Source organism: Callospermophilus lateralis, chromosome 8 (assembly GCF_048772815.1).
Source record: "Callospermophilus lateralis isolate mCalLat2 chromosome 8, mCalLat2.hap1, whole genome shotgun sequence".
Taxonomy (NCBI): Eukaryota; Metazoa; Chordata; class Mammalia; order Rodentia; family Sciuridae; genus Callospermophilus; species Callospermophilus lateralis.
Window position 1 is genome coordinate 64333013 of NC_135312.1, and position 22357 is coordinate 64355369.

General features: G+C 38.6%; 1 protein-coding gene across 1 annotated transcript in view; it reads left to right on the forward strand.

Moving 5' to 3' along the window:
- Gpat3 (glycerol-3-phosphate acyltransferase 3) overlaps nucleotides 1–22357 on the forward strand; it is a 60481-nt gene that overhangs the window by 19556 nt on the left and 18568 nt on the right. Inside the window, exon 4 of the mRNA XM_076864289.2 lies at nucleotides 19575–19845. Within this exon, the coding sequence (XP_076720404.1) occupies nucleotides 19575–19845 (271 nt within the window). The remainder of the gene's footprint in view (nucleotides 1–19574; nucleotides 19846–22357) is intronic.

Here is a 22357-nt window from a genome sequence, read left to right on the forward strand (position 1 = left end):
TACCCCAAAACCAAATGGAAAAGGTAATAATGGAAAGCATAAAATCAGTGTAGCTGCACCAGGAAGAGGAGGGGACTCGTGTTCTTAGGGAGGATGACATGAGTGAGGAGAATGTGGGGCAAGGGTTGGAGGCTTATGTAGCTGTAGGCTTTTTGCAGCTGGCAGCGCAAGTGATCTTGACCAGGTGTGGGCTGCTCCATCGTGACCTCTGGATTGGTCAGGCTGGCCTGTTCTCTGAGAAAGTCGCTGTTGCCTGGGGGCTAGCTTCTGTTCTTGCTAGGTATTCATTCATCAGACTCCATGTTTCTGTAATCCAGGGTGACTCAGAGCAAAGGGGTCAGGTGCAAGGGGTCATGGAGGCAGATGGCAAGATGACAAGCCTTTATCCCTTTTTTAGTCACCCATTAACATTTGCAGGCAAAAGTGAAGTCTCTGTCTTGTTATGAGGGAACTTTGCAGGATGTGATCCTAGAAGCCGGTAATTCAGTTCCCATGAGATGATTTCTCCTGCTGTTCCTGAAAGGTATAAGAGAACCCTGCAGAGTTCTAGGTGCCAATCCAGGCATCGGAGACAGGATGTTGCAAATCTTGCCTCTCAGTCTTCTTATTTTTCTTTTTGACCTTAGAGATTGAACCCAGGGGCATTTACCATTAAGCTACATCCTCAGCCCTTTTTTTTTTTTATTGTTGGTTGTTCAAAACATTACATAGTTCTTGATATATCATATTTCACACTTTGATTCAAGTGGGTTATGAACTCCCATTTTTACCCCATATACAGATTGCAGAATCACATCCGTTACACTTCCATTGATTTATATATTGCCATACTAGTGTCTGCTGTATTCTGCTGCCTTTCCTATCCTTTACTATCCCCCCTCCCCTCCCCTCCCCTCCCCTCCCCTCTTCTCTCTCTACCCCCTCTACTGTAGTTCATATCTCCCCCTTGTATTATTTTTCCCTTTCCCCTCTGGAAAGCCCTTTTTATTTTAAAACAGAGTCTTGCTCAATTGCTGAGGCTGGCCTTGAACTTGTGACCCTCCTGCCGCAACCTCCTGAATTTATGGGGCTATAGGTGTGCGCCACCACTCCAGGCTTGCCTCAGTCTTGAAGGGGAACAAGATAGGCTAGGTGAATTTAGAGCTAATAAGCTTGTATTACCAGTTTTTAGGTGAACATTCCTTAAATGATTAACATGCCTGTGTGCACAGTTTAGCAGGCACCTGAAGATAAATACAGAATGAAGGCAGAGATGTTAAACTTTATCCTGCTTTTAGTCACCCATTGGGCATCTTCAGGCCCAAGTAAAGGGTCACTGCTTTTAGCAAAAGTAGCTTCCCTAATTCCCTGTTGTAAACCTAGTATTACTACTAGTAGTTATTACCACCCTTTGTTGAACATTGGCCCCACTGTGCAAAATTATTTACAAGAAATAAATCTTATTAATCCTCATTTTACTGATGAAGAAACAGGATGCAGAAGTTCATACCAGATCACACTACTAGTCAAGTAAAGCCTTCTTCACTTGTTTGTCTGGTCAGTGCCTTCTCATTCTCCCATATATCATTGAGGTGATTCTTCTATCAGTGGAATCTCCTTGGCTGAATGTGGCTTTGTTTCTGTTACCTAAGAAGAAATATGTGTTTGACACATATCCCCACATTGTTTTCCTGGCACTTAGCTCTTAAAACCCTTGGAATCTCTAAAGTACCGTGTGTCTTGATATATGCTAGTGAGATGACTTGGGGACTGGGGCTCCTTGCGAGAGGAGCAAGCCCACTGGACTTGTGCTTAGACAGACTCCTGTCTTGAGGTAGGTGGGAAGAGGCCAGTGATGTCTGGATGTCCTGGGGTGGGTAAAACCTTAGGCAGTGGCCTTCCCTTTTCTTTGGTGGCCTCAGAGCAATGTCATGGGAGTTCCACTACATACCTCTTCACTCACTTTTCCAGGTCAGGTACCTGGTTTTCCAGCCTCTCTTCCTCAAAACTGTTTTCTCCAGAACTTGGAATAATGAAGAAGAAGTTCCCCACCCCACACCCCGCCCCCAGGATTGGACCCAAGGGGTACTTAATTATTGAGCCACATCTCTCTCTCTCTCTCTCTCTCTCTCTCTATATATATATATATATATATATATATATATATATATATATATATATATATATATTTGGTACTGGGATTGAACTCAGGGACACTCCACCACTGAGCCACATCCCTAACCCTTTTTGTATTTTATTTAGAGACAGGGTCTCACTGAGTTGCTTAGGACCTCGACAAATTGCTAAGAGTTGGCTTTGAACTCTTGATCCTCCTGCCTCAGCCTCCTGAGTCAGTGGGATTACAGGTGTGTGCCACCAAAGCCCCCGGCTTAAAGAAGAGCTTTGATTGCCTGGATTATTCAGTTTCCAAAAGATTCTCCTAAGGGGATAGTAGACCTTAAAAGTCTCTTGTGACTTCTGGGGGAGGGTTTCTTGGGAAGGATGAGTGCAAAAGATCTAGAGGAGAGTGGGTGTGGCCTGCAACTCATCCTTTTGAACCCTGGTGTTTCTCTCTGAGATGGATTGGCCTCCTCTGGGCCTCTCTAGCACTCAACACTAGAGAAGTACCTGTTTGTTTTACGTGGAAATAGGAGTGGACCTTACAGCATGAGGATGCAGGGGACAACAGGCAAATTTTGTGGGTGGGATACTTTGGCCCTTTATATTTACATTCACAGAGAAATGTATTATATGCAGTGGACCGTAAAGTTGGAAGAACATTGGCTACATGTCTTAATTATTTTTTATATTTTAATATTTTTAGTATTTTTGGAGATTACACACACACACACACACACACACACACATATATATATATATATATATATATAGAGAGAGAGAGAGAGAGAGAGAGAGAGAGAGAGAGAGCAAATTACACCCTTCTTCAAGTTATTAGAAAAAACAGCATTATAGCCTATAATGACCAGTAGCATTTTCTTGGCGCTCTCTCTCTCTCTCTCTCTCTCTCTCTGTGGGTGTGGGTGTTTCTCAGGATTAATGAATTCCAGAGACCATTTCTGTTTTGTTTTTTTTTAAATTTTTTTTTCCATTTCTGTTTCTTTTTTTTTTTTTTTAAGGAGGTAAATCCCAGTGGCTCCGGAGGCTGAGGTAGGAGGATTACAAGTTCAAAGCCAGCCTCAACAATGGCAAGGTGCTAAGCAATTCAGGGAGACCCTGTCTCTAAATAAAATACAAAAAAAAAGGGCTGGAGGTGTGACTCAGTGGCCGAGTACCCCTGAGTTCAATCTGGTACCAGGAAAAAAAAAAGGAGGTTAAGACTGGACAGCAAGTACAGGATTATGCTATATATAATTAATAATATCCACCTACTTAATAAATCACACAAAGCACTTACAATCTTTACAAGGGGCAAGTGCATGTTTCTCTTTTCTGAACTTAATGTTCCTTTTGTTGAGTAGGTTGTGTCTATCAGTGTATCATTTATATCCCTTCTTTCTGCTTCTGCAATGACGTTAGCACGAATGTGCTCAAAGACATTAACTTCTTCATTTTAAGTGACACATGTGTCCAAATCAGTGAGTGCATTTACTTGCCAACGAGTGGGTGACCTCACATGACCCTCCAGCATGGGCGTGTGATGCTGGAAGGCATTGCAAAATCTTAGCGTGTGGGTGGCCATGGTCAGTTTCCAGTGCCAGGCTGGCTTCCTATTCAATGTGCACAAGATCTCTAACAGATAGAGGAGCATGTGTAGCAAGGGTTTTGTGCAAAGAAAGGAAAAAAAAAAAACTTGGTATTTTGTAATCAGTGAAGATTAAAGAACTAATATACTTTTGGGTTTTCTTTTTTCCTTTTTTTGGGCAAAAATAAGGAAATAAATAAATAAATGAGGGCATTGCTTGCCACCGCGCTCTTACACTCAGAGGGCAAGCCAACCTTTATGTCCTTTAGATAAGCCTGGCAATTTTAGAAACTGTGAAATGATTTTCTGTAAGTTTGATGTAACTTGGTCATTTTTTGGTCTTTGCTTATAATCTGTTAGAACAGTCTCTCCATCTAATAATGAATGGAATTGGTAATTCATAGGCTCAAGGAGAATAAGAAAGAGGGGAAAGGCATTCTTCTGATTGAAAACAGATTAATTTTAGGGGCATCAGATAGAAAAAAATCATAAGCAAAGGCAGGAAGAAGGAGAGTTTAGGAAACATTAGGTGCCTAATAACTGATTGAATTTGGCAGGAGCTAGGGTGAGTGAATGAATTGGAGATGGGATATTAAGGTTTTTCTTGCATTCTGAAAGCCTTTGAATGAATGCAGGCTAAGAAATGAACTCCTGTGCTGGGATGTGGCTCGGGGTGGAGTGCTTGCCTAGGATGTGTGTAGGCCTTGGGTTTAGTCCCCAGTCCCAGGGAAAAAAGAAGAAAAAAAACTAAATTAATTCCTTAGATCAGGTGATTTCAAAGCTTTGAGAAGATGAATCTGGACATTTTGTGGAAGTGAGATTAGACAGGAAGAGGATGGGGTAGTGGCTAAAGGAAGGATGGTAGACAGGAAGCCTTTCTGGAAGGGAATGGGAGCTTGAACCTGAACAATGGGATTGTTGCAGAGATAGATAGAGTTTCCCAGCTGCCAAATAAATGTAGGAGCCTTGAGGAAGAAGTCAGGACCTTAGATGCACATCTGGGAGTTGTTTGCAATAGGTGAAATTTGAAATGATAGATTGGTTTATTTTGTTTACAGTGCTCAAATTCAGGGCCTTGGGCACACTGGGAAAGCACTCTCCCATTGAGCTACATCCCCAGCTAGAAAGGGTGGATCTCATGAACTCACAGAGGATGAGATGTTGTAGGCCCAAAGAGGCAAGTCACCAAAGATAGCAGGAAACAGCTTTATTGACTGCAGCCAAGCTCAGAGGACACAGCTTTTGCTGTAATCAATTAATCCCCTGAACCCCAAGTTTAGGTAGTTTCAGAGTTTTATACCCAGCATGTGAGGGGAGGGACTCAGAAGTTCACAGTCTTCAAAAGTTCACATAACAGCAGCTTTTTCTTTCACTGTTCTGGGCAAGTTAACCCTTCAAGGACAACACCTGAGAAGAGAAGAGCTTCTTCTCCCCTTCCTTTTCTCCCCCTGCCAGCTGTTACCATGGAGCCCATTTGTAACTTATCTTAAAAATGTAGACATCTCTGTGAAGCCCAGCTCAAGGCCAGAGGCCTTGTTTGTACATTTCTAAAAACTACTATAATGGATATGTTTGTGAAAAACTAATAAGGGGGTTGCCAGCACCTGGAGTGCTAGTATCTTCCCTGCCAGTGGCCAAGTAAAACAGGGCGACACGAAAATGGGAAGTTTATCTACATTGAACTCTTTTGCAGAGACTCTTTTGCCGACAGTCCTAAAATCAGCCATGGTGAAGATTCCTGGAGAAGCCCAGTTAAGACTTTTCTGCTGAGAAAGGGGTGCCACCCACAGAAAGGCCTTTACAAAAGCTGGGAAAAAGTTATAGAAGGGAGCAGGAAAAGATAAATAAAGCAGACAAGGATCGACCATAAAAAAATAAGAGTAAAGGGAAACAAAGAAGGATAAAGTTCTGGGTATTTTCTCTCTCCTCATTCTTTTGTCCACTGACTTTTTTTTTTTTTTTTTTTGGTGTGTGTGTGTGTGTGCGCTATATTTTTCTCCCCCAAATAAGGGATTTTGTTTGTCCTCTTCAGAAAAACACCGAATGCCTTATTTGAGGTAGAGGGTTATTAGGGACTTCTAAAGCTCACCTGGAAATTGTTGTATTTTTGGTTAAGATTGGAAATGAAAGGGTGACTGGTTATGTGGAAAGTGATGATAATACAGTTTGACTTGTTCCATTTTTACCATTCTGATGACATGCTGAGCCATCAGACTGTGTGGTTCTAAGAGAGTGAACAGATAAACACAAAGGATATGTGTGTGCAAGTTCTTGTGTTAACTATTTAAAGTGAGGCTTATAATCCTTTTAAACATTTTTTTGTATAAATAATAAACTAACTTGGTTCAGAATTTTAAAATCTATGATGAATGTTGCTTCCCACTGTTACTACCTCTATCTGATGCTAGCTTCTTACATCTTTCTGGAGTTTCTTTGTGCTATTCCATACAGGCTGTTACAATGCAAATGTCTATTATTTTCTTAACTTCTCATCAATGAGTGTGACAAACAATAAACACTGTTCTGGCTAGGTGCAGTGGCACATGACTGTAATCTTAGCAAGAGGCCGAGGCAGGAGGATCTCAAGTTCGAAGCCAGCCTCAGCAATTTAGTGAGATCCTACCTTAAAATAAAAATAAAAGGGCTGGGGATGTGGCTTAGTGGTAGTGCACCCCTGGGCTCAGTCCCATGCACACACAAAATAATAATAAAAATAAGTATGAAAAATTCTTGTGCTGTGTTTTTCCATGATATTTTTTTCTTTTCTAATACATACTTATAGATTTTATCTGTAGATATTGATAGTTTTGCCACTTTGTATCAAGCTTGGTTTAATTTTATTTGTTTTTCAGTTCATACTTTCTTTCTTTCACTTGTGTGGACTAATACTGTGGCACAGTGTGGAATAGCATAGTGATAATTGGTGTTCCTGCTAGGGAAGGACTTCCTTGTCCTGTCTTCCCAGTAAGATTCATATTGGCTTTGGTCTGTTTTCCTTCTTCTTCTTCTTCTTCTTTTTTTAAAATATCATTTATTTATTTATTTATTTATTTAGATGGACACAATATCTTTATTTCATTTTTATGTGATGCTGAGAATCGAACCCAGTGCCCCACGAATGCTAGGCAAGCGTGCTTGAGCCACATCCCCAGCCCTGGTCTGTTTTCCTTCTTAACTAAGCACTTTTTGATTCTTGTTTTGTTATTTTAAACCAAGAAAGAATGCTAAATCGGGCTCCTGGTGGCGGTGATGGTAATGGTGGTACACAAGCCTGTAATCCTAGGGATTCAGGAGGCTGAGGCAGAAGGATCCCAAGTTCCCAAGTTCAAGGCCAGCCTCAGCAATTTAGCAAGGCCCTGAGCAACTTCGCAAGACTCTGTCTCAAAATAAAAAATAAAAAGAAAGAATAAAAAAAAGCTGGATATGTGGCTCAGTGGTTAAGATTCTGGGTTCAATCCCTGATACAAAAAAAAAGTTGAATTTTGTATGCTTTTTAAGTATCTCTGATGATTAATAGATATTATTAGCTTTAGCTTAAGATCCAGTATGATGAATTGTATGAATAGCTTCTTAAATATTTGAATAATTTTACATTTATGGGATAAACCATGTCTCACCATGATATGATGCTGGAAATTATCTGCCAAAATTGGAGTAAGGATTCTTGTAGTGATCTTTTTACTTGAGATTAGTTTGTTGTTTACATATCTATCTTCCTTCTCAGTTCAAAGTTTTGATAGGGTTCCCAATAAAAGAGTCTGGGTCCAGTGTTTATTGGTTGGTTGGGGTAGGTATGTAATTTTTTTTTGCCCCCACAACATCATTTCATTTGTGTAAATGATTCTCTTTAGAGTGTTCATCTCTTGGTGTCAGGATTAGTAAAATGTCTTCGGTAGGAAGTTATCCATTTGCCCAGATTTTAAATTAAACTTATTTGCATAGAATGTTGTGCAGTTGTTTCTTCTGATTTCTATAGTTTTCTGTTCATTTTTTCTTGTGCATTTTTACTTTGTGTTATATGTGGGCTTTCTCTGCTGCACTTTGTCTTTAATTGAATTAAGTAGTAAATAAAATAAAGTGATTAAAATAAACTTTGCCCCTTTTCATGTAGATACAAAAGTTGTAACTGAGAAATGTGCCAACTGGGCCAACATTCTTGGGGGAAGCACAAATAGTTTCATAACTATAATGCTTTTTTAAAAAATCAGCAATTATGGTTGAGCCATCATGATGGAGAAGCACCCAGACAGACCAAGGGAGACACATGTATTTTGAGCGTATTTCATGTATGAGACGGTCATGATAATTGTACCGTTTTTTTTTTCTCCCCTTTTCATTGTATGGATCTATCAAAAAGTAAGTCATGGTTCAGTTCTTCTAAAGCAGCATTCCTATTACATGAGACCGATGAATCTTTTATGTATTAATTTTTTTCATTGCACATTGTCTTCACATTGTCACTTTGTCATCCTTTCTACTCCTGCTTTCAAGATTAGAGAAACTTCAAACTTTAAAATAACACTAAAAACACCTGTCAGCAATCCTTTTAAAAAATGCATGCTCTTTTTAAATTTTTGACAGTGCTGGGGATCAAACCCAGGGCCTTGTACATGCTCCACCATGAGCTATAGGCACGTGCTCCACCATTGAGCTATACCCACTGCCTCTAGTACACAGTAGTACATTGCTAATAAGCTATCAAGTAGATAAAAGATCATTAATAATAGATGAAATAAGCAGAAAGATGTTTAATGTGTGTTTGTGACTTTCTAATGTATAATACTTATTATTATTCAGATCGTTCTCTTTTTTAAGTATTTTTCTGGAATTATCTGAATTTGTAGGGCGAATGATTTAACAGATCTTTTTTTGTATCAAGAAAATGACAATGTGATTCAGAAGTAGGGGCAAATCTGAGTTTTGCAAGACGCTGAAGTGGATGTAATTTGGATACCTTCTTTAAATTACTACACAAAATTAGGTATAGCACCTTGGTGGGGGCCCATGCAGGTTAGAACCCTAAAGTTACCCTGGCTAGATTCATGGTCAACCTGTCTTTGGCAGAAGACCTTATACTCAAACCTGGAGTCATGGCTGAGGATATAATGAAGTTACTTAATCTCCTTGGACCAAAAACCATAGAGGGGCTATTTTTTTTTTTTTTTTTTTTGGTATGGGGGATTGAACTCAGGGGCATTTGACCACTGCACCACATTCCCCATCCCTATTTTGCATTTTATTTAGAGACAAGGTCTCCCTGAATTGCCTAGCACCCCCATGTTGCTGAGGCTGGGTTTGAACTCTCGATCCTTCTGTCTCATCCTCCTGAGCTGCTGGGATTACAGGTGTGCACCTCCGTGCCTGGCAATAGGGGCTATTTTTTTTTTTTTTTAATAAGCCTTGACTGAGTGATAGGGAGTGAGAAGGTTTAAGTAGATACCACGATAAGAACACCAACAAAATTAAGGGTGATTATCCTTTCTAAACCTTGACTATTCTGCAGATGCATAGGGAAGCCACTGCTGGTTTGGAGAAGATTTAAAGAGAGAGATACTGGTAGGACATTTTTGTACTAATGTTACAGAGTCCTAACTTGGACAGAACAGCTTCCTCAAACTAAGACCTGAACTACAGAATTTAGGGGCTTTGGATCACTCACTGCCCAGGAGCTGTCTCCACCCCCATTATTACCCTCTCCCCGCAGCTTATCTGAGACCTAAAGGAAATGAAATCAAGTATGTTCTAGATTATGAGAGGTTCCTTCCCCAGCTGGGCACAGTGATGTATTCCAGCTATTTTGGAGGCTTAGGCAGAAGGATCACATGTTCAAAGACAGCTTTGGTGATTAGAGGTGATTTGACTCTGTCTTAAAATAAGAAGGGCTGGGGAATGAGGCTCAGTGGTAGAGCACAGTTGGATTCAGCCGCCAATAATGCGGGGGTGGGGGTGGAGGGCAAGAAAAGAAAAATTCTTCCCCAGAAAAATAAAATTTAAAAAAATGTCTTGAGATATAGTTTTCTGGGACAGATAATTAAATGTTAAAGTGAATTGGTAACAATGCATATCCAAATTAATATTATATACAGGCCGCATATAAGCTTTCCTGTATTAAAGTTCTCCTTCTTTACTTTTTTTAAAAAAATATTTTTACTAATTATTGATGGACCTTTATTATTTTACTTAATTGCTTATATGTGGTGCTGAGAATCGAACCCAGTGTCTCACACATGCTAGGCAAGCGCTCTACCACTGAGCCACAACCCCAGCCTCTCCTTTCCTTAATAGTAGAAGAATACTGTGAAGAACTGTTACTCAGAGCTTTCTATTTGGCAAGGAAGATATGGGGATGATCTGGATTTCATGGGAAAGATTTTAAATATTTGGAGTTTGTCAAAGGTCAAATGTTGACCAGCTTGATGTGGAACTTAAAGATGTAAAATATAAGGAAGCCAAGTGCAGTGGCTCATGCCTGTAATCCCAGCAACTTGGGAGACTGAGGCAGGAGGATCTGAAGTTTGAGGCCAGCCTCAGCAATTTAGGATGCCCCTATCTCAAAGAATAAAAAAGGACTGGGGTTGTGGGTTAGTGGTAACACACCCCCAGGTTCAATCCCCAGTCCAAAAACCAGAAAGTTGAGGAAGCATTTGGTTTTATAGTCACAGAGTTGGTTTCAAATCCTGGCTCTGTTTTGCTCCAGGCACATTAGTTAACTTCCCTGAACCTTAATTTCCTCATGTAAAATGGGGATAATCGTAGGATTATGAGAATTACTTTTGTGCATGTGTCAAGGGCTGAACATGCAGGTTGACATCTGGAAACTTGTGTAAATGTCAGCTGCCTTCTAGTTTAGGAAGAAGGTATTAAAGTATATGTGGGGAGGATAAGTATGATTGGCTAGGGTCTCTGAGATTATAGCCAGAAATTTGGAAGACTCTCAAAGTAACATTTTCCCCCCTGATTTTATATATAACTTGCATACCTTAAAATGCACATGTTAATGTTCAGCTAGGTGGATATTTACACATTTATAGACCTATGTGATTATCGCCTAGATCAAAGATAAAAAGCACTGATCTCAAAGTTCTCTTAGTTCTCTTTGAGATCACAGTGTATACCCATGATCCTTCAGTCCTAGTGCTCATCTCTTTTCTTTTTCTTTTTTTTTTTTTAAAGAGAGAGTGAGGAGAGAGAGAGAGAATTTTTTAATATTTATTTTTTAGTTTTCGGCAGACACAACAACTTTGTTTGTATGTGGTGCTGAGGTTCGAACCCGGGCTGCACGCATGCCAGCCGAGCACGCTACCGCTTGAGCCACATCCCCAGCCCTCATCTCTTTTCTGATCTCTGTTATCGGTCTATCATCAAATTTTTGAAATTTAAATAATCATAATCATAATCATACAGTATGTACCTTTTGTGTCTTTTTCTCCCCTTCAGTATAATATTTTTGAGATTTTTCCATATTGTTGCATGATTAGTATGTTTTTAAAAAATTGCTATGGAGTATTCCTTTACACAAATACTAATAATTTGTTTATCCATTATTAGATTGATTGGAGTTGTTGTTTTAACTTTTAGACGTTAGGAATAATAAAGTTTCTATGAAAAAAAAATTAAGTTTCTATGAACACTGTTGTATAGATACTCTTCTGAATATCTGGGCCATAGTGTGAACTTAACTTTAATAGTGCACAATGGTATTCCAAAATGTTTGTAATATCTCAGCATCCATGTAGACCCCATCACTCAAATAAAAATTACCAAGAAATTGCGCCTGGTCTGGTGGTCCACATGTGTAATCCCAGCAGCTTCAGAGACTGAGACAGGAGGATTACAAGTTCAAAGCCAGCCTTAGCAACTTAGCAAGGCCCTATCTCTTAATAAAAAATAAAAAGGGGTGGGGATGTGGCTCAGTGATGAAGCACTCCTGGGTTCAATTCCTGGTACCAAAATAATAGTAATAATAATAATAATAAAGAAAAGAATTTGCTCTATTTGCTTCATTTTTCTTCCCAGGATTTCCTTTGTGCAAGTATATTTTTTTCATTTAAACAATTACAGATGCAATATATAAGCAATGTAGAAAGTTATAGAATGAATAAGCAATTATAACTATGTTCTCATCTTAACGTATACCCTAGTATGGAAGTGTTTTAAAGCTAATCCTAAATATTATATCCATTTATATTCTTCAGGATACATCCCCCAAAATGGACATTTAGCCTGGGGTGATGTTGCACTCCTGTAAACCCAGTGTCTCAGGAAGCTGAGGCAGGAGAATAACAATTCAAGGCCGGCCTGGACAACTTAGCGAGACCATGTATCAAAAAAAAAAAAAAAAAAAAAGAAGAAGAAGAAGAAAAAGGACTGGGGTTGTGGTTCAGTGGTAAAATACCACCAAAGGAAGAAAAAGGGACAATTAAAAAATATTCTACTATTACACTTAACTAAAGTATTAACAATAAAATAGATTTTTAAAGAAAGCAGTGATAATAATTCAAAGGAATCAGTTTAAGAAAAGCATAGCCCAAAATGCATTCTACTGTCATGTATGACTAAAAAACTAAATAAAAATAATAAAAAAAGAAAAGCATAGCCAAATTACACAATTTATGTAACTTGAGTAATGGCTCAGGGAATTGTTTGGACATAATATATAGAGAGTTTAGCTTTGCAGTTTAGCTAACTTTTGAAAAAAGGTAACAGAAACTGTAGGGGAAACCCATGCAGTTGTGTTGACTGTGTAGTTGGTGCAGTGATTACCATATTAATGTCTGTAGCAAGTAATGAATTGGAGAAGAGGAGACTGAGATTCGTGGTATGTTTCAGGGATCCGTGCTTGGTTTTGAGTTGTTAGGATGGCATAAAGATCTTTCCCATCTTACTGCAGCTTAGTATTGCTTGAACATTGGCTATGTCTGTCTTTGGCATGGACTATTTTTGTTTTTTCTACAGCATGATTGGTGTGTCTCACTCCCCAACCTTAATATATAGTTGGTCATTATACAACCAGAGGAGTTCCCAGAGAGGGGAACCTTTATTCAGGACACTTGGATCCTTGGCATACATGATGACAAAGAATTTCAGTATGTGCCAGTTAGAGATGGATTTATTTAGAAAAGCAGACATGCATTCAAGGGAGAATGTGTTACTGAAAGCTGGGTCCTTGTCCCTGAAGTCAATTCAATAAAAAGGACATGGTTTTGAGAATAAAGGAAAAAGAAGTTTTGTTGCTTAGCTAGCAAAGGAGAAACACAGGGACTTCTGTCCCAGAGATTGTGATTCTCCTCATCAGAGAAAACAAGAGTTTTTTTTTTTTTTTGTTACTGGGGATTGAACTCAAGGATACTCGGTCACTGGGCCACATCCCCAGCCCTATTTTGTATTTTATTTAGAGACAGGGTCTCACTGAGTTCTTTAGTGCCTCGCTTTTTGCTGAGGCTAGCTTTGAACTCCTGATCCTCCTGTCTCAGCCTCCCAAATTGCTGGGATTACAGGCATGCACCACCGCACCTGGCAGAGGGTTTTTAAAGAAGTGATTCATTCCAGGTGTTGCGGTGTGTGTATGTGTGTGTTGTGATTCACTTGTTAATTTGGGAGATAGTCATTTCTTATATCTTCTGGTGGCATCTCTGAAGTCTGAATTACTTGGTTCCTGTGGTGGGTGAGTGCTCAAAGAGATAAAAGGTAATTCTGCTTCCCACGACCAGGTTAGGGAAAGGGAGAAGGAAAAGAGAAAAAGAATACATGTCCATTTAAAAACAATCCTTAGTAGCAGAGCAGCAAGGACTGTATTCAAAGCATGAAGTGGACCACTGTTACAAATGCAGACTATCTCAAGAGAGAGATGTCTTTGGGGAAAAAGTACATTCAGGAGAGAATGTTGGCCATCCTCAGAGGGAGCGAAAGGAAGTCTCTGTGTGAGGGGTTAGTATGTAGAGAGGGGCAGTGGTTGGGGGCTGGACTAGCGATGGAGCCAGGATGGAGTTACTCAATATCATACCCATTTTTCTAGGCCTTGCTTTTTGCAGGCTAGGACACCTTGTGGGGCTGTGGTCTAAGGACATGGGCCTTGTTGCTCAGGAATGCTTATAGGCATTTCTCTTTTGAGACTCCATGCATCTTTCCTTTTCTGTATCCCCAAATTCCTTCTCAATTATAACTTTTATACTGGGCTCTTTTTAAGTTAGGCCAACTACATTTATGGACCAGGAAGGAAGTTGGGGATGGTAGAGTAGGATCTAGATCTTACTTCCTTGCCAAGGACCAGAGGGGTCTCAGAGGAACTTTTCATGCAAGGAAAAGGGCACCATTACTTACCAATAGTTGGTGCTAAGATAGGTGAACTCCTCCCTGCCTACTCGATTAATAACCAGGGAGGGGAACAGAGGTGTAACATACATAGAAAAGAGTCTAAAATTATAAAGGCACAACATTATTTATCTAGATCTAGAAATGGAATATTACTCATATCCTGAAATGTTCCCCTAATGTCTGCTTCCAATCAGTGTGGGAGTGAGGGGGTATTTTTATCAATTCCAAACCAGAATTAATTTAATAATTTTTTTCAGAGTGATATTGTTAGGAGAGATTGTGAATTCGTGCTACTGCTACTATATGCTTGCTTATGTTCTTGAGACTGGCTTATGATTGAGTAGTGCTCTTGTAAAAATATACCAGTTCAAGGTTTCCATGAGTGTTTCAAACCATGAACTTTTGACTTTTGGAACCTTGGTAGGTTAAGAGTCTACTTCTGCATATAAGCTATAGACCTCTTTTGATCTGTAGTAGACCTAATTTTTATAAATTGCTTGTTTAAAAAGCTTGCTTTACATCTAGAAAAACCTAGTGCAATTTATAAATGGAAAATTATTCCAAGAGTTCACTCAGCCAATTTAGAGTTAATTATGTTTGAGATGATTTTAACTTCTGCCTCCATTTCCATGGTCCTTTCATATCTGGTATTATTTATGTACAAGTGACTTGCTAAAGTCACAGGGGCATAGGGCAGCTTGTGCAATTAATCTCTCGCAATTAGAAAGAAAGTGAGTTTTAATTTTCTTTCCATCCAAGCATGGACTATGTTGACTTGGCCAAAACATTTGGTGTAAGGACAAAGTTCAAATGTTTATGGCTTTACTTTTTTAAACTGACTTGTGAACTAGAAGGACACTTTTTCCTAGAATCAGTGTTTGATAAGTAAGGAAATATGGGTTTCTCTGAAGGATCAGGATGAATTTTTAAAAATAACTGTGTGGTCTTAATGATAAAAAACTAATATGACAATGTATTGGGATAGTTAAAATGTTTTTATATGTATATGCATACACACATGCACTTGTTCTGCTCATGCACATTTTTTTGATAAATTGTGACGTTCAATAGTGAATATATCTCAGGAAGGAAGGAACATTGTTGTTTTTAGCAGGGCTTCTTTTGATACCTATTTAGTAGTAGTCTTCGTTTCCAGACACTGGGTGCCTAGTACCAGAGAGCTCTTAAGCTGCTACCTGCTCTCTTACAATACAGATATTTACCTTAAGAACAACTTCAGTTCCATGTGTGCCCACCACTTCAGGTGCACAGCTGAGGTGCACACCTGAGGCAGGAGGATCACAAGTTCAAAGCCAGCATTAACATCTTAGCAAGGCCCTAAGTAACTTAGCAAGACCCTGTCTCTAAATAAAATATAAAAAAAGGTCTGGGGCTGTGGCTCAGTGGTTAAGCGCCCTTGGGTTCAATCCCTGGTACAGGGGAAAAAAAAAAGACAAGGAACCTTGCTATATTTAAAGAGTGTAAGAGAATTGACATATAAATATAAGGTCTGATCTTGGGTTGAATCCTGGATGAGAAAAAAAAGTGTAGATTAGATAATATTTATTGCATTAACGACAACCTCCTTGATTTTGGTAATTGTGCTATAATTAAATAAGTGAATCTCTGTATCCCGAGGAAAAGTATGCTGAAATATCTAGGGGAAAAGAACATGATGATTTCTGCAATTTATTCTAAGTGATTCAGAAAAAATTATCTTTTTATGCATACAGACATAAAACAATAGAGCAAATGTGGCAAAATGAAAGCAATTAGTGAATTTTGGTGAAGTGCCCTATATATAGTTGCAAAATTTGTATATTCATTGTTTAAAAAAAAAGAAATCAATCTTTCATAAGGTATACCTAGGAATAGAACTGCTAAGTCATAGGGTCTGATTTTTTTTTTTTATTTACTACACAGCATCAAATTGTTTTCCAGTATGATTGTGTTACAGAGCTGAAGGATTTCAGGAAACTGAGTCAGCATGCAGATTCCCCCAACCCTGATTCTTGCAATCAAATCAGAAAAATTTCAGACGTGTAACTCAGAGTAACAGGGATAAGTTTATTGAAGGGATAGGAAAAGGGAAAGGGGACATTCTCAAGGGAGAGAGTGGGTCCTTTCAGAGAGGAGAGGGACAGTGTGCCTTTCCTGCACTTTAGTTTTATTGGGGGATCCCAGAGAAGTTTCCAGAGAATCCTGCCCAGGTCTACTTCTTGACTTTTAACTAACAGTAGGATGCATCAGAGTTTGAATCCCCGCTGCCATGGCAACTCTAGGTCACCTTGGTCCAGGCTGACTGTTCTAATTGGAATTTTAAGCATAAATTCCTACAGATTTTATGGTTAGTAGGAATTATCCTTATCTCCCTGAGCTTCACAATCTGGTCTATGAAAAGGGTCACAAAGGTCTCCCCCTTCAGGGTAACTTGGGTTCTTCTTATCAATATTCTTTCAGGCCTGTAGTTGTTCTGCAGATAACAGGTAGTTTGCTGAGGAATGTGACACATCCTGTTCACTTAAGCCAGGCAGGACTGCAGATAAATTGCTTCTTGGAAAAGAAAGCATATGGGGATTAGCATAGTGGGCCCATTGTATAGAATTATTCCCTTGACTTTATGTTCCCGAAATTTGCATCTGTCTGTCCCCTGTCAGTTGTACTAATTACATTCCTGTCATCTACATCTTCATCAACACTTGATATTATCAGGTTTAAAATTTTTATCAACCTTTTGGGAATGAAATTGTATCTCATTGTGGTTTAGTTTGCATTTTTCTGATTATAATGAGGAAGAACATCTTTTCAAATGTTTAGTCAATAAGGTTTAGTCTTTTGTTTTTTTTAGTTTTAGATGGACACAACGACTTTTATTTATTTATCTTCTTACATGATGCTGAGGATGGAACCCAGTGCCCCACTCATGCTAGGCAAGTGCTCCATCACTGAGCCACAACCCCAGCCCATTAAGGTTTAGTTTTATCTAAATCGTTTGACATATTCTTAGTCTTTTTTTTTTTCAACTGAGTTCTCTGATTTTCTTTCTACTAACTTTTTGTATGTCTTATTGTATTCTGGAAATTTATCTTCTATCAGTTAGATGCATTATTGTTGTTCATGTGAATGTGTATTTTATGGTCTAGGGTTCAATTCCAGGTGGGCAAGTGCTCTACCCCTGAGCTAGATCCCCAGCCTTCCATATATTTTTGAAAAATGCTAAACTAAAATATAAAAGTGAGTTACATGTATTTGAGTTACACAGAATAAACTAGGTCAGGGGGCAGAGAAAATATTGCACATCAAGTGTGTGGAGGCCTGGGGACTGGCTTCTGTTTATAGATCTGTTCTCTTGTAACTCAGGTAAATAATGTGAAGCAACTTGAAGTTGCATTCTTATCACTGACTCTTCTAAAGAAGAATATGTTTAGAAAGTCTGTCCTCTGTCCCTAATGTATTTCATTCAGACTTAATGAAAAACTTGCTCTTCTCTCCTACTTGTAGATATTTAAAAACATTGATATTGCTAAATAATGAAACTTTTGCACTATTAGGTATTGGTCAGTACTTGGATTGAATAATCTACTCTGAGCAGTACTGCAATGTCCATAAAGTAAGAGGGTAATTCATCAGGGACACTATCTTGGTCCACCTTCTAATACTAATTAAAGATGAAGAAAGGTTAACCAACTTAGAACTGACTCCTGAAAAAGATAGCCTAATGATCATTGAAGAATTTATTATTCTAAATCTTAAAATGATTAGATGTTAGCTTTGCATGTGGGGCAACAACCCCTCTCCCTCCAAGAAAACCCGAAACCTAAAAATCACAAAATGTCAACCCTATTAGGAAACTAAAAAAATTTCCCACTCCTTTATTTAAAAAAAAGACACCCATGGTGGAGCTGGTCCAAGTCCTCTGTCCTTTTTCCTCCAGTGCATCATGCTGCCATTTCATAGAAAAAAAAAAAGAAAGAAGATTTCCAATTCTTTCTATTGATGCATATATCAGATCAGTCTCCAGGGGCTTGATAATACAGGGCTCTCAGTTCTGCTCATTGATTTCCTGGTAAACTGGAAAATGAGAAAATCAAAGGGGATCTCCTTTCAGGGATTTAATATCTTCATCTCCACTTCAAAAGGAAAGATTTTTCTTTGTAGCATAATGTAGGGAGTAAATTCCTCTGTGACACACCCCAGAGGAACAAAGGGGTAGTCATGTTAGGTACTGTGTACATAGTGACTCTTTCTTCTTTGAAGGTCTTCTCACTTATATTCATATTGAGTCCTTAGAGCTGGATGGCAGTAGTCATTTTTTTAATTTACAAAAAAACTAATGCTGCTTTAAAAATCTTTGAATTGTGTTCTTTTTTTGTGGGGGAGAGTAATGACCAGAGATTGAACTCAGGGGAGGGGGCAGTCGGCCACTGAGCCACTGCCCAGCCCTATTTTGTATTTTATTTAGAGACTGGGTCTCACTGAGTTGCTTAGGGCCTCATTTTTGCTGAGGCTGGCTTTGAACTCAGGATCCTCTGTCTCAGCCTCTGGAGCCACTGGAACTACAGGTGTGCGCCACTGCACCCAGCTGAATTGTGTTCTTTATGGAAAATACAATATCACTGTTGAGAAGAAAATCTAATCCCATTGCCCAAAGATAGCCACTTAATGTTTTTTTTTTCCTTGATGCTTTTCCTATGTTTATATGTTTCATGGAGTTAAACTATAGTTTAAGATTCCACTTCTTTTCACTTAGCATAAGAAGATTTATTAATAGCTGCCTTAGATATCATTGCCTGGATTGATTATAATGAAGAGTACCACAAAGGACACTCTTTCCTACATTTCTTATGATTAATTCCTAGAATTAGAATTACTGATCATCAGCAAAACTATTTTTAGTTTTTCATGACAAACCAACTTTGAAACTGGTTGCTAATAGTTTTAAACTCATGTGGAATATATGTGTACCTGTATCATTTGACATTGAACTTCATTATGAAACAAAACATATTGCTGATTTGGTAATGTAAATCAGTCAGTTGCAGTCTAATTCAAATGCCTTTCAAAGAGTTTTGATTTATTTATTCGTGATTTATGTTGCTTCTATTAAATCAGTTCATGAACTTTGCTTACTTTTCTGCAGGATCCTGGGCTTTTCTTATTAAATACTTTTTATATATTAAAAACATCTATCTTTGCCATTTGTGGTAAACACCTTTTACCATTTTACTTAGTTTTTGACTTTATGGCTTTTATTGGGAAGACATAAGTCTTTATTTTTACACTGTTCAGATCTTTATCTGAGCAGACTATTTCTATGAGTTCTTTTGCGAGTCGTGTAGAGAGGAAGATCAAGAGGAGAGGGTTATGGAGAACAAGAATTCCTCCATAGTTAATTGAAGTCATTGGATAAGGACCATTTCATGCAGATACTGATTTCACCTCTCTTTCCACTGCAATCGCTGGTCTCATGTCACCCATTAAGCTTGTTTTCTTTATTCTATACAGTTAACATTGCCTCTTTGGTTGGTTGTTCTTTTGTCCTACGGCATTTTCTCATATCCTGATGCTTTCTTTTAAGGTATTATCCAAAGAGATGAGTCACCCATGGAAAAAGGGCTCTCTGGTCTGCGAGGAAGGGACTTTGAGCTGTCTGACGTATTTTATTTCTCCAAGAAGGGATTGGAAGCCATTGTAGAAGATGAAGTGACCCAGAGGTTCTCCTCAGAGGAGCTAGTGTCATGGAATCTCCTCACAAGAACCAATATAAATTTCCAGTACATCAGTCCTCGGCTCACTATGGTGTGGGTGTTGGGCGTCATAGTACGCTATTGTGTCCTACTACCTCTGAGGTAAGTCACCTGCCTGATAATTCATTGATATAATCAGTCCACCTTTCTCTTTTCATCACTTATGAATATTGTGGTACTAATTCCACCTCTTCCCACTTAGAAACGCCACAGAATGTGGCCTCTGCACATTTTTTTTCTCTAGATGAAGGTGTGTGTTCAGAATTCAATATCTAGCTTACAATCTGGATCCACTTTGTTTTTGCAGTCATAGATAATTTGAGGATGGCTAGAAAAGGGAAGGTGGGAAGTTAGAATGAAGAGAGATGATTTATAGTTCAATATTTACCAGAGTGTCAACCAAAATATAACATCTACCCAGAGCCACTGCCTTTCTTTGCTAGTCTGTAGTACTTCAAAGCTACTGAGGAAAGAAAAAAGTCTAGAGTGGTTATCACAGAGCCATTGGGAAGAGTGAGTCCATTCATCCAATTCCATTATGATCATTCATTTCCCTTATTGGCAATTTTCCTACCTGGATACCCTTCTGCTTCTAGGCTTGAGTTCTTCGTGATGAGGAGGTAACCTCAAGCCTGCTTACTGGATTCACAGTGTGGAACAAAAGAGTAGAAGACCCTGGGCAGTGGGGTAAAGCAGCAGTGGCCAAGAATCTGTTTAGCACGGTGATGGCAAGAGTAGGCATGCGTACCAGCCACAGCCTTGCAGTTGATGGTCTTGCTTCATATTCTGGGACATGGCCTTGGCATCCTCTCAACAGAGCTTTCCAGGCAGTTGCTGCCAGCCAACTAACATTGGCACAAGAGTTGAAACCTCTTTACCATCCCTAGGGTGGCTTATACTTGCCTCATTCAGATCTATTACAGCGGAAGGCTTGCTTAAGTATAGACAAGTGCTGATCTCCAAGAAGTTCTTTCTGTTTTCTTTTGTTCATATTCTCAGTGTCTCAACACTGGAGCATAGTAGTCTTTTGGGAATCACTTCAGCTGTAATAACAAAGTGAACTTCAGGGATTTGCAGACACTTTTCATTTTGGTGGTACTAGGGATTGAACACAGGAGTGCTACACCGAACCACTGTCACATCCTTGGCCTTTTTAATTTTTTGAGACAGAGTACCTAAGTTGCTTAGGTCCTCACTAAATTGCTGGAACTTGCAATCCTCCTGCCTCAACCTCCCTAGTCACTGGTATTGCAAGTGTGCACCATAATGCTTGACTTGTCACATACAAGTATGCTTAAATCTTTAAAAATTTTTTTTTTTTTTTTGCAGGGGGGTACCAGGGATTGAACTAGGGGCACTCGACCATTCAATCACATCCTCAGCCCTATTTTCTATTTATTTAGAGACAAGGTCTCACTGAGTTGCTTAGGACCTCACTTTTACTTGTGATCCTCTTGCCTCAGCCTCCCAAGCTGCCAGGATTACAGGTGTGTGCCACTATGCCCAGCCAATTTTGCTTAAAACTTAAGCTAGTGCTTCCTATGAGGGGTTCATGTGCTGTGAGAATGCACATGACAATTCATTGTCACACAGGAAGGAAACACTAGGATTTTTGTTAGGAGCTTCTATTCTTTTTATTATTAGAGCTACCATTTTACTTAAAGAAGTGAAATTTCAGTAAAGTTTGATATATGAATTAGTTCTTGCATATTCTTTTTCATAGATCAGGCAGTGTATCTGAAGTAACCTGAGGGAAGGGTGAGAAATTCTATGATATGGAGTGCTTAAGATGCCTCATTTGTTGTTGGTTAGATTTTACTATGCTGTGAAGGCTCAGCAAATGTGGCTATGATTCTGTTATCTAGTTTAGATTAAACTAGTGCTCACAAAAGAGTTGATTGACATGAAAACTTTTGTAAATAAACCACAGATTTTAGATAGTCCTATAATGTAAATATACAGGATAAAAGGAAAATGGCAGAATTGGTACCTACTCTGAGTACAAATCACTGTAAATGATTTGTAGAAAAAGCAAATGTGACAAATTGAGCATTTAAAAAACAAATTATACTAAAATTAATTGTGACGGTTGCACAACTCTGTGACTATGCCCCAAATTGTTGAATTGGATACTTAAAAGTGTGAATCATATGTATGTGATCTGTATCTCAATAAAGCTCTTAAACAGATTGTAACTGAAAATTTGTGTCTGGTCTTACTGGAAGATAACTGATCTGAACTTATCCAGGAGAATGTTCATGTTGGCTCACGTTAGGAATTTTCTGGCTTGTTAATCTAGGAAAAATAATTCAATTTCAATTGTTTTGAACTCAATTGCTAGACAACATTATAATGCAACCCTTTCTGATTTAATATGTAAAAAGAAGTGATTCTTATTAGGGAAAGATGAAAAACATTATTTGAAAAGTTTTGCATAATTAAACAATGGTTTCATTACTATATTAGTGACTAACATGAAAATATGGCATCTGATTATGACCTTCAAACTGTTATGTCAAAAGATGTTAAACCATGACTTCAGAAGATTTAGCACCTTTACAAAGTAGTTACAGGTTAACATTCAAAAAGATTATAAGTTAAAACTCAAAATATA